At 42.2% G+C, this 11,232-nt stretch overlaps 1 protein-coding gene across 2 annotated transcripts; it reads right to left on the reverse strand.

Annotated features, from left to right (window-relative positions):
• Positions 1–415: 415 nt before the first annotated feature.
• On the reverse strand, positions 416–10,445 carry LOC131127732 (alpha-N-acetylneuraminate alpha-2,8-sialyltransferase ST8SIA3-like). Of its 2 annotated transcripts, XM_058069910.2 has the most exons (4): positions 9,971–10,445; positions 7,149–7,271; positions 5,183–5,740; positions 416–3,584 (listed from the first exon to the last, which is right to left on the reverse strand). In XM_058069910.2, the coding sequence occupies exons 1-4, from the start codon at positions 10,123–10,125 to the stop codon at positions 3,302–3,304; spliced, it is 1,119 nt and encodes a 372-aa protein (XP_057925893.1). In that variant the 5' UTR covers positions 10,126–10,445; the 3' UTR covers positions 416–3,301. The 2 variants fall into 2 exon arrangements, with proteins under 2 accessions (XP_057925893.1, XP_078645652.1); XM_078789526.1 differs by lacking the exon at positions 9,971–10,445 and having other exon boundaries at positions 7,149–9,355.
• Between the last annotated feature and the right edge of the window lie 787 nt (positions 10,446–11,232).

Consider the following 11,232-nt stretch of genomic DNA (forward strand, 5'->3'; position numbering starts at 1 on the left):
AATCGAAAATCTTTGGAGGGAGCTCAAACTCCGTGTTTCTCAGCGACAGCCCAGAAACCTGACTGATCTAGAGAAGATCTGTGTGGAGGAGTGGGCCAAGATCCCTCCTGCAGTGTGTGCAAACCTGGTGAAAAACTACAGGAAACGTTTGACCTCTGTAATAGCAAACAAAGGCTACTGTACCAAATATTAACATTCATTTTCTCAGGTGTTCAAATACTTATTAGCAGCTGTATCACACAAATAAATTGTTAAAAAATCATGCATTGTGATTTCTGGATTTTTCTTTTTAGTTTATCTCTCTCACAGTGGACATGCACCTACGATGAAAATTTCAGACCCCTCCATGATTTCTAAGTGGGAGAAATAGCAAAATAGCAGGGTGTTCAAATACTTATTTTCTTCACTGTATATATATATATATATATATATATATACATATTTAAAGAGTGCTGTGATTAAAACTCAAACTGCGGTTAAGTTGGAAGTATATTCAAAATGTTGCTCAATTTTTGTAGCCACGCTAGCTAAACCTACAAAATTATCCGAAAAGTTACGAGACTAGAGTTGGAAAGCTGAAAAAAATCAAGAAGTCGTGTTACAAGAATATAGTCATAACTTCACAAGAACAAAGTCATAGAGTTGCAAAAAAAAAAAAATCAAAACGAGGAGAACAAAGCAGGAAAGTTAAGAAAATCAGGTTGTCGCACTACATCGAGTTTCAACAAAGAAAGTCAAAGTTACGGAACGTTGTTGAGAAAATAAGGAAGCCGGATTAAAGAATAAAATCACAATTTTACAAAGAAAAGTTGTGAGAATAAAGTCAGACATTAAGAAAATAAGGTAGAAGTGCTACAACAATGAAGTCGTAATTGTACGACTTTATTACGAGAATGAAGTGGGAAAGTTTAGAAAATAAGGTTGTTTAGAAAATAAACGTCGTCGACTTTCAACAAAAATGGTCAAATTTTTGGAAATAAAGTCGGAAAGGGATGAAAATATAACAGTATTATAGAATAAAATCTTAATTTAATTTAATTCACTTAATCTTAGCGAAAAAGTCCCAGCAAAAAGTGGCAAGAAAGTTAATAGAGGGGAAAAAAAGTTAGACCAAAAAAGTAGGCGATAAAGTTGTAATTTTACAAGAAACATGTTGCAACAATAAAATCATAAAGTTACGAGACTAAAGTCGGACAGTTGAAAAATTAAGAAAGCATTGTTACAAGAATAAAAGTCATAGAGTTGCAACAGTAAAGTCAACATTGCGAGAATAGTCAGAAAATTAAAGTGACTTAAGTTGTAGTGTTACGGGAACAAAGTCGAAAATTCGGAAAAAAAAGGGAAAGGAAAAGTTAGGATGAAAAGGTCATAATGTTGCAAGAATAAAGTTGTTACAAGAGTAAACTCGTAGAAGTTCAACCAAAAAGGCCATCAAGTTACGGGAATTAAGTCGGAAAGATAAGTAAATAAAGTCGTAAGGGTTACAGAAACCATGAAAATATGCCCCCTAGTGGCTGTGAAGTGTACATGAATGACATCAGAGTCATCCGACTGGACGCTTAGGAATGGTTTTCCTCTTCTGGTGATGCCGTGACGTCATTATTTTCTGCCCATGCTGTTGCTTTTGCTGAAATTGGCAATACTGTCATCTTTAAAGTCCTGAGCTAGCGTGGCTAAAGACTTGTTGAGGATATTTTATAAACTACAAGTAGTCCGAGACCACCCCTTTTTTTCCTCGATAATACAAGATATCTCTATATATGCTTTTCTCTGTCAATTTATGGCTTATCATTGGAATGTTGCTTCATTTATCCCAAAACATTTTGCCGGGTTTCCACAAAGCTTTGGAGGTGTTACGCTTGACAAACGCGCGTGTAAAGTCTTGTAAACAAATATCAAAGAGTAGTGCAGATTGTCTGACAACTTGTGTCGTGGGGCCGAGAGAGAACGCGGGGAATCCCAAAAAACACTGAACTAACTCCCTTCCCTGAGATTAGGCAGTGATTTCAGTCAACACCAGACTTTGGGAACCTCTAAAGTGGAACCGCAGACCATCTCAGCTCTATTAGAACCTTCCGAGCGGTAATATGTCACTATGTTGGGAGAAAAAGATAGTTTTTAACGTTTCAGGGGTTAATTAGGTTAACTTATTTATTTAAGTTAATCAGGAGTTAACTTATTTTTACACTTGTATGGCTGTCAATCATGTTAAAAAGTGCTATCTGACCCCTCATGACATCGTTTATCTTGAGTACAGTGTTGGACGTGTATTACCGTATTTTCTGGACTATAAGTGGCTCCGGAGTATAAGTCACACAAGGCCAAAAATGCATCATTAGGTAGAAAAAAACATCCATAAGTCGTACTGGAGTATAAGTAGCATTTTTTGCGGGTGAATTATTTTCCAAACTACTTGACCAAAACAGACATTACGTCCTTTTGGAAGGCAAGTTCTAACAATAAAAGAATAGAGAACAGGCTGAATAGGTGTAAGATATGCTAACACAATGCTTATTCAGCTACACCAAAAATAAACATGAACAGAAAAGGTGTCCAGTTTTTATGGAACATAAACACTTTTTTCATTTATAAGTCGCTCTGGAGTATAAGTCGCAGGAACAGCCAACCTATGAAAAAAAGTGCAACTTATAGTCCGGAAAATATGGTATTTACTCTGAAGTAATTTTTTGATGTGGCAGTTTTCTAGAACCATTTTTTTAAATTAGTAGTTTGTGTGTTTTGAGTGCAAAGTTTCCATGTCACGCGTCATTGCCGCATCGTAAAGTACACGTGCTGTACGTGTGCACGCTACGGTCGTGTACCATGCTCCTGGAGTCTTCGGCGAACCGTTGTGGTCCGGAAATAGCCATCCTGTGTAAGTGTTACATGTAGTTGGCACGGTCGTGGTCAGTAACGTGTCACCCCAGTGGCGGCTCATGGTACCGGGAGCGACTCCCGTCCGTCTGGCTACCGCATCTTGGTGCATTCCTGCCGTTAGCACGCCTGGTTTCGGGAAACATTAAATTTGATCAGTAACTATAACAGTAAATACAGGTTTGTAATTCTGTTTCAAGTAGTCTTAATGGAAAAAAATTGTATGAAATCTTGTTCCACTTGAGAGGTTTCATTGTTTGTGTTTTTCATTTGTTCCGCCCAAGCCGGCAGCCATGCGAAGGAGAGTAATGGAGGCTTAACAATGCGGAGCGACGTGGGCCGTTCACAACCAAGCGGTGTGAAATTCCGTTGTGTGGAATGTGAGTGTGGTGAACCTCAACGCGCGTCATGCATCGCGGGCTCACGTCTACGTGCAGTGCGTCAGGCTGAGTTTGGTGACGCCGTCGCGGTGCAGCCTGTAGAGCAGCTTGAACTCGCTGGGAAGCTGGTGGGTCTCCTGCCACTTTGTGGTGAACTTGGTCCCTTTCTTGTCGTAGTAGTGGTAGGGCAGGTCCTTGCCCGTGTTGGGGTCCCAGCCGAAGGGCCAGAAGCCGTACAGGTGGATCTCGTCGCACATGGCTGACGCCAGCGTGTACATGAGGATGCCCGTGCTCAGACGTTTGGGAGAAAGGTTCTTTGTCTTCCAGTACCTGCCAGCCAGGGAAAAGCACATCAGTCCAAAATTAGGCCTGACCTAATATATTTACTTTGAATCATTTTGTTATAGTTTGTCAACAGTACAATTGAAGATAAACTTGATGTACTTTATGGCTATACTTTACCGAAGTCAGTGTACATCTTGTATAGCAGTATAGGTTTACTATCCACTGAGAATGAGTCAACACGGAGCCATGGTTGCCTAAATAGCTAAATAGCTGAGTTTTGCCTGCAGTCAAGCAAGGTGGCAACAGTCTGGCGGCTGCACAAGTGCTACCGTCATAAGGGGAGCTGTGGTTCATTGAGGGAAATACCGACACTGCGAGGCGTACTCACTTGTGTTGCCAGATATTTCCACATAGCAAATCTATTCAGTGACCCCTTGTTTATCACTGTTAATTGGTTCCAGACGAGAGATGGGATTTTTGGCTCTTTGAGGGGAGCTGGATCTTGGTGAGCCGTTCCTTTCAAAGAGCCGTTCAAAAAACTGGCTCATTTGGCATGATGCTATTTGCAAATCTAATAAGTACCGCACCGCTGGGCTGTGCTCCTCCCCATGGAACTGGGGAGGGAGAGAACGGTTCCCAGCTGCGACTCGGTTCCCATCGTTCATGTTAATGAGCCGTTCAAAAGAACTGGTTCGTTCGTGAACGTCACAACACTATTCCAGACCCGACCGTGTTAATTCATTATTTAGAAATGTATTATTTTTGCAGTTAGAGCATGGAAAACTTTTTAGTAATGGGTTACACCATTAGATACCCGTAGACATAATATAACACCCCTACAGCCTCTTTGCATTCATGCTGTCCAATATAGTAGACATAACATAGATATAACTCATTCATTCATTTTCTACCGCTTTTTCCTCACGAGGGTCACGGGGGGTGCTGGAGCTTATCCCAGCTGTCTTCGGGCGTGAGGCGGGGTACACCCTGGACTGGTCGCCAGTCAATCACAGGGCACATACATGCATACAACATGCACGGGGAGAACATGCAAACTCCACCCAGAGATGGCCGAGGGTGGAATTGAACCCTGGTCTCCTAGCTGTGAGGTCTGCGCGCTAACCACTAGCATGCCGCATAGATATAACTATGAAAAAAACTCGTTTTTTCTTTACTTTACTTCTGGGACTTGCAGTGGCTATTGGAACATTACTGACACCCAGTGACGAGTGTAGAATACTACAAATCAATGTGTTGTTTGTCTTATATTTTTGTCTTAGTTCATTTAATCATTTTTATGCTTTAAAATGCTGAATTTAGGCCAAAAATACAAACAATTTGCTTAAAAATGCCTATTTTTGACCAGTCATCCATGAAACAGCAATGGTTGCTTCATCAATATATTTCGAATCAACGTGATAGACTGAAGCTGACAAATTTGGTGAGGGATGACTGTACTGCATTGTATTGCTTTTTATAGTATTGTCCATGAGAAGATACACTGAAATGAAACCACTTCAGAATGTCACAGTTGGAATTTGTGTTTCCCCTCGATGAACCAGCAGCACTCATGCAGCCCCAGACTCCTCAGATAGCAACTACTCCAGCTCTCTGGCATTGCTAAGTTTGTTGTGTTGTCTTACTTGTTCACATCATGCATGATGTTTCCGGGCCAGGCCAGCTCCACCTTCAGCTGACCCTTGTGCTCTACGAAAAAGTCCACCAGCGTCCGGGTCACCGTGGCCGAGGTATGCAGGAAGAAGGCCGGGATCCACAGGATGGCCCCCTCCAGCTTCTTCAGGTGCAGGAAGAAGTTGTTCCTGTCCTGGATGGTCAGCAGGTTATTGTAGTACCGCTCCAGGATGCTGGGGTTGAAGGTGGTCAGGTTCGTCTTCCTGCCCACGTCCTTGGCGTAGACCTCGGTGGGGGCGAAGTTGCAGCGGAACACAAAGTCAGCCTGGTCGATCTCGGAGCCGCAGTGGCTGCCCGTCAGGATGCCGCTGTTGCCAACCACGGCGCATGTGCCATAGTGCTTGTTGAGGATAGGCGAGGCGTCGGGCAGCAGGGACTTGAAGTTGTTGCTGATGGAGAAGACGTACTTGTGGCTGGAGTAGTCAAAGTGCATCAGCTGGCCCACCCGCACGCTGCTCTTGGTCAGCGAGAAGTTCTTGGGAATGTCAATGAAGTTGAAGATATCTTTCCTGGAAGACGGGACTTTATTAATACGCTGTACTCTGTACAATACCGGAATGGGCTTGTCTACTTTTGGCGCAATCATTGTCCGTCATTCTCACTTTGGGGCCTGGTGGGGTAAAGGTTATTGTGGGAAAGGTGAAGGAACCAGCCCAGAATGATAAGGTATAGGAGCTGTTTAATGATATCAAGGGAGTTGAGAGCACAGATCCGATAGTTCCTACAAGGTCCCCTTGCTCAAGAAGTCTTTTTGTGACTCCATAAGCATCGAGATACACTGGTTATGATGCAATTAAAAAATTATACAACGGTACCTCGGTTAACGTCCGCCCTGGTTAGCACATTTTTCAGTTAACATCCAAAATTTTTGCTAAAAGTTCGCTTTGGCTTGCATTAACCCGCTTGTTTAGCATCCAAAATGCCATGCGGTTTGTTTACACTGCCACGTTGGATCGCGCTCGTCAAATTGGATCGTCGGGAGCCAGGCAACGACATTTCGTTGGCAATTTCACTGCTGTGTTATTGTGCAATGACAATAAAGAAAGTCTATGTTTAGCTAATAAGAACTGTATCAATATATACACTTTCCATAGATTGATTGTCTATATTACAAATTGTTCCGTTATGTTTACAGTGGTGCCTTGGTTAACGTCATTAATCCCTTCCAGAACATCCGACTCAAAGCAAAACGGACTCTAACCAAAGCAAATTTTCCCGTAGGCAGTCATGTAAATCTAATTAATCCATTCCAGACACCCAAAAATGTTAACATAAAACACATTTTATAGACAATAATTCTAGTTTTACATGCAGACATTAGCCCGCTTGTTTAGCATCCAAAATGCCATAGGGTTTGTTTACACCGCCACCTTGGATCGCGCTCGTCAAATCGGATCGTCGGTGGCATCGGTTTATCATTCACAACCTTGGTACTGACCTGTCTGAAGGGTGGCTGTCAAGGCCTGAATTGAATGAATGAAGCTTGGGTGAATGCGATTTGGTGAGATCAGACCAAAATTGAGCTCTTTGGCATTACCATTCTACATTGGGGCTGGAGAAATCTTCTGTAGCCTCTGCTAGAACAGCAAATATGGATGACGGATGATGCTTCCAAAACATACAGGAAGGCAAAACAAGAAAGGAATAGCCCAGAATGAAGCACATTAACATACTGGAGTGGCCTGGCCTCACAATGAAACTGCAATAAATATTCAGGACTGTTCATGTCTTTGTAAGGGGGTAAAATTACAATATCAACAGGGGATCAAAATAATTCCCCCCACTGAAAGAATACAGCTTGAATGCCCCCCCTCTTGCCAGGCTTGCTATCTGGGACTTTTCTTTTTCATTTCCTTTCGCCTCAGCAAACAACGCCGCCTCAATCCTCAGCATTAAGCTTTCATATCTTTATCTTACCTCTGCTGGAAAAAGGCAGTCTTGTTGAATTTCCATTTGGACGGCTTTCCCTGGAGCTCCTCGTTGAGGGCCGTAGTGAGCGGGATGAACGAGGGGTCCAGAAAATTCATGGCGAACTGAGATCTGACAGAGAGCAATGTCATTAACAGGATGAATGCCCGTCGTGTTCCTTGTGCTTGTGTGTCTGGAATTGTGTTAGTTCTGTCCTTGTCTGCTCCCAAGCACTCAAATGACCATCTCAGACTGTACACCATCTGTAGCATAAACACTGCCTGCACCAGGATCATATTCCTCAGAATTCAGCTATATGTTTACTACTGGGGTTGTCTTTTACAGTACATCATACTCATGTTTTGCTAGTGTTTTGTACAAATTACAGTTTACGCTGTACATTGTTCATATTTAATGTAATCTATTTATTCTCCACATTATATAAATATTATTTATTATTTATTATTTATTATTTATTATTTATTATTTATTATTTATTATTTATTATTTATTATTTATTATTTATTATTTATTATTTATTATTTATTATTTATTATTTATTATTTATTATTTATTATTTATTATTACACAGGAGCCAGGCAACAACATTTCGTTGGCAATTTCACTGCTGTGTTATTGTGCAATGACAAAGAAAGTCTATGTCTATGTTTAGCTAATAAGAGCTGTATCAATATATACACTTTCCATAGATTGATTGTCTATATTACAAATTGTTCTGTTATGTTTACAGTGGTGCCTTGGTTAACGTCATTAATACCTTCCAGAAGATCCGACTCAAAGCAAAACGGACTCTAACCAAAGCAAATTTTCCCGTAGGCAGTCATGTAAATCTAATTAATCCGTTCCAGACACCCAAAAATGTTAACATAAAACACGTTTTATAGACAATAATTGTAGTTTTACATGCAGAAAATGATACAAAGATAATTACAACTGACAAATGAATGGACGACTGAACATTTAACATCACTTTTACCTAGTTTTGTTGGGGCGGGGAGCACACAAAACCAACAAAACACAAAATAAAATGTGAAAAAAAATCCAACTAAATATCAAGGATTTGACTTGAGGTTTAGGATAAACGCACAAATACTAAGACTAGTTGAAAACATTGTGAGAATGTACATTTTTACTGTTGCTTTTTAAGGAGGTTCTAATAAGAGCTTGAAAATGTCAAAAGAAGAAACGGGAGTGAGACAAAGGCATTTTTGAGTGAAGCGTTAAAGTGAAATCGGCTGTTCATCAGCTGATCAAAGCTTTAAGACCACAGCCAACAACAAAAACATAGAAAGCCCCCTGAAATAAAACTAATCTTCAAAGAAGTAATAAGTCGCTGTGCCAGTCTTATTAGTCAGCTGAAAAATTGCTTTGAGGCTAGTGGGAATGTTGCTCCAAGTGGTGCAGATGGCTTCACAGAGGGCATCCACTGTCTGGAACTGATGTCCATTGTTGTGAACTTCCCTTGCCATCCATCCCAAAATATTCTCCACTGGATTTAGATCAGGGGGAGATACAGAAAGGTCCAAAGGAATCATCTTATTCCTCTAGAAGAGGTCCTTTATGTAGTGTGGTGTTGAAAAAGCAGTCATTACCACACAGACGAGGGCCTTCAGCCATGTGGGATGCCCTGCAACATCTCCACATAGCCGGCTGCCGTTTGACGCCCCTGCACAACCGGAAGCTCCATTGTTCCGTTGAAGGATCACGATAGCGCCCCCATCAGGACCGTCAAGGGAGAATAAAACTTCCTTCTATTCTTCAATGTCCCATGATTGGTGCTCTCCTGCTTCTTTTGCTTACCCAAAATATTTTTGGTGTGCCATTTCATCTTTTATCTCATTTAATCAAACTCTACCTAGATCCTCCTCAAGATCCAACAATGCAAAATATAAATTCTTGCATTATTTCCAACTGCTTTTAACATTTTGATCAGGGGTGTATGTAGTCTATATTTAAAAAAACAATACAACTTCATGTTTTATGCATGTTTTGTTTATATTAACATTAACATTCATTTTCTACCACTTTTTCCTCACAAGGGTCGCCGGGGTGCTGGAGCCTATCCCAGCTGTCTTCAGGCGAGAGGCGGGGGTACACCCTGGACTGGTCGTCAGCCAATCACAGGGCACATATAGACAAACAACCATTCACACTCGCATTCATACTTATGGACAATTTGGAGTGGCCAATTAACCTAGCATGTTTTTGGAATGTGGGAGGAAACCGGAGTACCCGGAGAAAACCCACGCATGCACGGGGAGAACATGCAAACTCCACACAGAGATGGCCGAGGGTGGGATTTGAACCCTGGCTCCAAGCTGTGAGGTCTGCGTGCTAACCACTATGCAGCCCTGTTTTGTTTATATTAAATAGTAATAACAATACATGCTAAAAATATTGTGTTACTTAGACATTTGTTATTTTTATGATTATAACATATGAATGCATATATATTTCAAATGTCTATTATTGTTTTACTACTAACTTCATCAATGTCAGTATCAGTCTTCATGCTGTGGTAGCTAATGTTGTGGTCGGTGATGCTGCAGGGTAGCTTTCCAGTTGGGGTTGGGGGGGCAGTATTCCCAGCTACAGTTTGGTTTGACTTGTATTGAAATACACATTGGAGTAGGAAACGTCTTATACTCTATGTTATTACCCACTGATATATGTGCAGCATCACCACCAGACAATCTGGAGCATCCCACCCTCCTCCTCCTCTGTTGGTGTTGGCTCAGCATCCCTCCATGACACCCCCGCCCCCCCCCCCAAACAAGAAGGCTCTCCTCCGCAGCGAGACCATTACTCACCGGAAGCCTGCGTGGAACATGATCCTGGGGCCTCCCATGTACTTGGACGAGCCGAAGAGGCTGTCCTTGCGCAGGGACACATAGCTGATGAGGGACAGGATGAGCACCGCCACGCACAGGATGATGAGACCCAGGGCCCGGGCCACGCGGACCATCTTGCAGGGGGGAGCGGCTTCACTCGGTGGTCGTCGTCCGCCTCAACGTTGTCATCGCCGGCCGAGGCTGCGCTGGTCTCCGGCCTCTTCTTCCGCTCATCGGCTCATTCATTCATGGGAGCGGTCGCGGAGTGAAGTGGACGCCCGGTGGTGGTGTTGGCGGTCTGAGGCATGATGGGTACGATGATGATGATGGTGGTGGTGGTGGTGGTGATAGTGATGGAGCTCGAACGCCTCTCATTCCCGCAAGCTTCTGTTGCTCCTCTCTGCGCTCTCCTCCGCCTCCTCCGGGCTTCATCAAGGAGATGGAGCCTGAGTGCGCGTCAATACATCCAGCCCTCCCTCCCTCACACTCACACTCACACGCACACGCACGCGTACACACACACACACACACACACATCGAATCCAATATTGTAATGGAAGGAGACAAGAGTCTGCAAATCACTCTCACTGTAAATCATCCCTTCCAACATAAATTGTCCACATTGATTATTTTTCACAATAAATACGACACAAAATGTCATAAAAAATAAATATATTGGGCAAATATTGTGAGGTAAAAAACTGCACAAGCTGTACATTTTTTTTAAAATATTTTTTATTATATTACCCTTCATATGTATTATCCTTTTCTTTAATACGCCATGCAGGGAGGTGGGCTTTTTTTATTGACCGTCTGCATGTTAATACAAGTAAAATCAAAAAAACAAAATGGGAGACAATCGAGCACAAATACACAGCTGAAATGTTGCTACTTATACAATAACTAATAACTAATAAGAGCCGGACTTATCAGTAATAGACATGTTGAATTGACCCATCTGCCAGGGGCAGATGTACCATTAGGCAAACACAGGCAATCGCCAGGGGGCCTGTGATTTCCAGGGGCCCCCAAACATCTCATGAAAACTGATTATCGATTTATTTTCTTCAAAATAAAATACATATTACCGTTTTAATACACGGTGATGTATATTTTATGGCTTCAGTCTGTTATCCACACGGAAACGCCTGTTACAGTAGTTGTCATTTCTGTATATGGACGACCGAAGCGCTGTTTTACGGAAAGGGTGACCACGGTGACCACGTGACTGGTAAAACGAC

This window comes from Doryrhamphus excisus, linkage group LG3 (genome assembly GCF_037039965.1).
Source record: "Doryrhamphus excisus strain RoL-2023G ecotype Guam linkage group LG3, RoL_Dexc_Guam_v1.1, whole genome shotgun sequence".
Lineage (NCBI taxonomy): Eukaryota > Metazoa > Chordata > Actinopteri > Syngnathiformes > Syngnathidae > Doryrhamphus > Doryrhamphus excisus.

What these genes read in the sequence shown, in the direction of transcription:
- LOC131127732 (XM_078789526.1), bottom strand. Translation starts at nt 7,435, where the DNA reads ATGATCCTGGTGCAGGCAGTGTTTATGCTACAGATGGTGTACAGTCTG. An exon ending in ACTGCCTTTTTCCAGCAGAG is followed by an intron (nt 5,741 to 7,148) that starts GTAAGATAAAGA and finishes CCCGTCTTCCAG; the next exon opens with GAAAGATATCTTCAACTTCA. An exon ending in ATCATGCATGATGTGAACAA is followed by an intron (nt 3,585 to 5,182) that starts GTAAGACAACAC and finishes CCTGGCTGGCAG; the next exon opens with GTACTGGAAGACAAAGAACC.